The sequence below is a fragment of the Pyricularia pennisetigena genome (genome assembly GCF_004337985.1).
Source record: "Pyricularia pennisetigena strain Br36 chromosome Unknown Pyricularia_pennisetigena_Br36_Scf_22, whole genome shotgun sequence".
NCBI lineage: Eukaryota > Fungi > Ascomycota > Sordariomycetes > Magnaporthales > Pyriculariaceae > Pyricularia > Pyricularia pennisetigena.
Genome location: NW_021940934.1, coordinates 3,173 through 7,235, shown reverse-complemented (window position 1 = coordinate 7,235; position 4,063 = coordinate 3,173). Strand labels below are relative to the sequence as shown.

General features: G+C 40.1%; 1 protein-coding gene across 1 annotated transcript; it reads left to right on the top strand.

The window, feature by feature from the left end:
- Positions 1-2,532: 2,532 nt before the first annotated feature.
- PpBr36_11399 (uncharacterized protein) lies at positions 2,533-2,766 on the top strand (the record flags this gene model as incomplete). The annotated part of the gene is made up of 1 exon (XM_029898501.1): positions 2,533-2,766. The coding sequence occupies one exon, from the start codon at positions 2,533-2,535 to the stop codon at positions 2,764-2,766; it is 234 nt and encodes a 77-aa protein (XP_029743209.1).
- Between the last annotated feature and the right edge of the window lie 1,297 nt (positions 2,767-4,063).

The following is a 4,063-nucleotide window of genomic DNA, read 5'->3' as shown; positions in this document are numbered from 1 at the left end:
GGATATGTTGCCACAGCGTAGTTTTGCGTTCTCCTGCTGGTACTCCAATTTTATCGGCGAGAGCATTCACCTCCGCAATGAAACTGTAAACGTCATTACCTGGTCCGCATTCAAAATACATTTTTGATAGTTTTTCCCATGCTTCGGACGCTTGATTACTGTTATGGTACACCGTGGCCAAAACCTGGATCATCTCTGCCACGCATGAATACGGTTGGGTCTCTGAATTGTATCTGGTCTCCAGCATCGTTGCTGGTCGGTCGTCCAACAGGCTGAACAGTTTTGCCATGCGGCTTCGTTCAGTTCGGAAGGTTGTGTTATCCTCTTCGAAATAATCTGCTAATTTCGTAATCCAGCGTTCAAAAGTGGTTGAACTGCCGGAAAATGTACCTGGATCTGATCCTCTACTTTTGGCTCTTTCGCTGTAGTGCGGGTTGGCTGCTTCTTGGCTATGGCCGTACGGCTTAAATGCTTTCCTGCTGGCTAGGCCGGTCGGTTCGAACCTGGTGCCTCCAAAGGCGCTATTTTCGGGTGTGGCTTGTCGGGCTTCCGGTTGGTTGTTCTGTCGTTCGGTTTGCAGGCGTGTGATAACTGCCTGTAGCCTAGCGATCTCGCTGGCTAGGTCATTTCCGTCTGCCATCATATTGGGGTTTGCTTCCGGCGTTGTATGCCTTGCTTCTGCAAACTCGAATTCGTCTAGATTTTCCTCAGGCGTTTCTATACTAGGCCACGCGGTGTTCGAAAGGGAATCAACTTCGATTTCGTCTTCGAGGGTGGAATCGGTGTTTGGCGTGAAATCGGTTTCACTCTCTGGTCGGGTCGGGTCGTCGGTGGAGCGATCTGTTTGCTCCGTCTTGTTCGAAATCAACCTTTGTGATTTCCTGCTCGCAGGTGGATGGTCCTTCAGCCTGGGCATAGGTTGGGGTCAGTCTGGGTTTGAAGTTGACGTCTTTGTCAGTCTCCGGTCGGGTCTGGTCTGTCAAGTGCGGATTTATTTTCGTCGCTCGCCAGCGGCGTGAAGATAGTTTGTTGCGCCTTATTTGTTAATCGTTAGGCCAGCGATTCTTTTGAGAGTAGAATTGTGTCACGGCCAGGGTAAGCATAGCACGGAAGCTAGTCTATTGGCACCTATCGACGAAGATTCTACTCTGAGCAGAAGAAAGGAAACAAACAAAGTTCTGAGCTTGACGTGACGGACGTCGATAAAGGTATCACCCTGGTGGGTCGTTGGTCAGGGGTCAGGGTTAGGGTCTGGTGATCTCATGGTCCAAATGTCACAATTACCACCCCCTGAATTAAGAAAGGCAATTGATCTTTAAAAATAAAGTAAATATTGAAATAGTTTTCCTAACTAAGAAAACGCCCTGGAAAAATTAAGGCGCTTGCCATTGCTAAATATTAGAATACTATAAGTTAAACCAAATAAAAAAAACCAATAAACGGAACCGAAGCCGGAAAATCCGGAATCGTTAATATATTTAAAACCAGTGCAATTACAACGACGAAATAAACTGCCAAAAATACGTAATAGGTTAAAAAGAATTGAAAACAACCACCGCGGAAACGCAAAATAATGTCACGGCCAGGCATACATTGGAGAACCTCAGTGTATTAGGCGCTATCGACGAAAATTCTAAACTGAAGAGAAGAGAGAAATTACAATCGACGACGCGCTCAAGAGACGCGCTTAAATCCGGAGGTAGTGGATCCTTGTCCGATCCCTGGCTCGGTGTGGAGCCGAATCGTGATTCTGAGGGTAGGTCTAGGGGCCTGATCCTCACAGGTGCCGATAGATTAGCTTCCGTGCTATGATTACCCTGGCCGTGACAGGAAATATGTAAAATATTATTCCTTTTGGTAAACGGTAAATGACTAATTTCCATTTTAAATTTATTTTGCTGGTATTATTAATCGTATTTACCTGTATACCCGAGTCGCCCGGCTAATTATAGCTCGTGCATTAATAATTCCGACTCGAAATATTTACCATTACAGGTACGCATATATTGGAAAGCATTGATAAAAGTTTCAAATTAAAACCAAAATATCTTATAATACCCTGGGAAACGCAGAATAATCCCAGGTAAATTAACTTTTCATAACTTCAAACTTCACGTAAATACATCGGCATTGCAATTAAAATACAAACACAATATAATATAAAGTAATGTTATGCGAAATGCGTTATATGTAACGGTTTATAATATCATATTAATTTATTTAACTTTTTTTTTAGTGCCTCACATATAATCTATTTTTGTTACAGGGAAAATAACGTTTACTGCTAAATTTATAACATTTAATATTATAATGGCGTATAAAACAAATGTAATATTATATTAAGACCAGTACGGAAAACCTTTATAAATGGTGCTCAATACGGCATTACAACAATTTGTTTGCTATCATATTATCGACTTTTACATTCGCATTCGATTGCTATTTCCTACAGTCAATCTATAACATTTAAATTTGTCAATTTGCACCAGATTTTCCATTTTCCTCATCATTTGTTTTTACCCATCAACCACGATGTATTCGAAGACTTTCGCTATCCTCGCTTTCGCGGCGGCCTATTTCCCAACTGTTTTTGCTGCCGATTGCACACTTGGTTGTAAATATTATCAGGACGGCAAATGGCACTATGTGAGCAAAACCGCCAATATCGGCGACACATTGTACATTATGGGTCACAGTACTACGATCGGAAGAGGATGCAAGCCCGCAACGACCACATGGAGCGACGCAGAAATCTATTCTTGGTAAACTGTTAAAAACAGTTTGAAAGGCGGTGTTTTGACGGAGTTTGGAAAACATTATAAAACATTAGCCCTTATCTTATTTTACATGGCTTAAACCTGGTAAAATTAAGGTGTTCTGGTCTTTGAATATTTGGGCTATAAATTATATAGTCATTATTTTGCAATACCAAAATATTAGGGGTTGAATTCGCCTTTATTGTCTTTCTAAACTAAAAGTGCTAGGTTTATTTTACAAACGTGAAAACGTTAATAACAAGAGAAAACAAAAAGCAAAAGAAAACCCGAAAGAGAAATGTTACGATCAAGGTATCGGGGTAACCCGTTATGGTAAAGTACAGTGGGTTAAAGCAACTGAGCGGGTAATTGGGTAATTGGGGTTCTCAACGACTGGGGGTGAAGTTATGATCGTTTTCAAGTAAGTATTGAGGTTAAATAGAGTTTGATTGCTGCTAAGCAATCCTAAAATCAAATTTATCTACATGGTAACAATCGTTTCCCTATATAAACCTTGTCCCAAATGTGATCTCTCTAATCTTGTTGGATCGGCGAGATCACTTCCCTTGATCTGGGGTAACCTCAAAAGATCACTGAAATCACCTCCCTTCGCATCACGTGAGGTCACGTAATACTTTCCTTATATAATCCTGATCCCGTTGGTCGGCATTTCCTTTTGTCGAGTGTCATTTAGGAGGGGTGTGACCCCACCTGGCATCCCTGGTATCGGCCCAACTGTCTGGTCGTAACAATTGGCAGCTACGATTTTTGTAATAAATCCCACGGAATTAAAAGTTGCACCAAATAGCTAATTTGGCTTATTGTTAAAATATTCCCATAAAATATAATACTCAAAGTATAATAATAATTGTTAAAAATGGCTCAGGACGCAAACTATTGGAGTTTGAATTAAATATTCGGTAGGAAGTAAAGTTGTTGTGAGTTTATATAATTTACCTAACGTGAACCGGCATGTGCGGCAATATATGTGCAAACGGTCCACCACTTGAATTATTTATGAGGTAAGTATATCAGCGGTAAATAATTACGTTACAATAAATAAAAAATGCAATCATTATTTTGCGATAGAACTTACGAAATATTCTATATGACGAAATTAAAGTTAAATAAACCGATTAGTAAACTCCTAACTTCATTAAAATTAACTTACAAAATACTTATATTACAAATGGTAAAATAAAAGGATATACCAACTCCCATGCCTTTAACCGTTAAAAAGAAATAAAGGGTATTTTCCGGACAAAACTTAAAATTTCAACTTAACCCGATTGGATTTGTATTTGCGC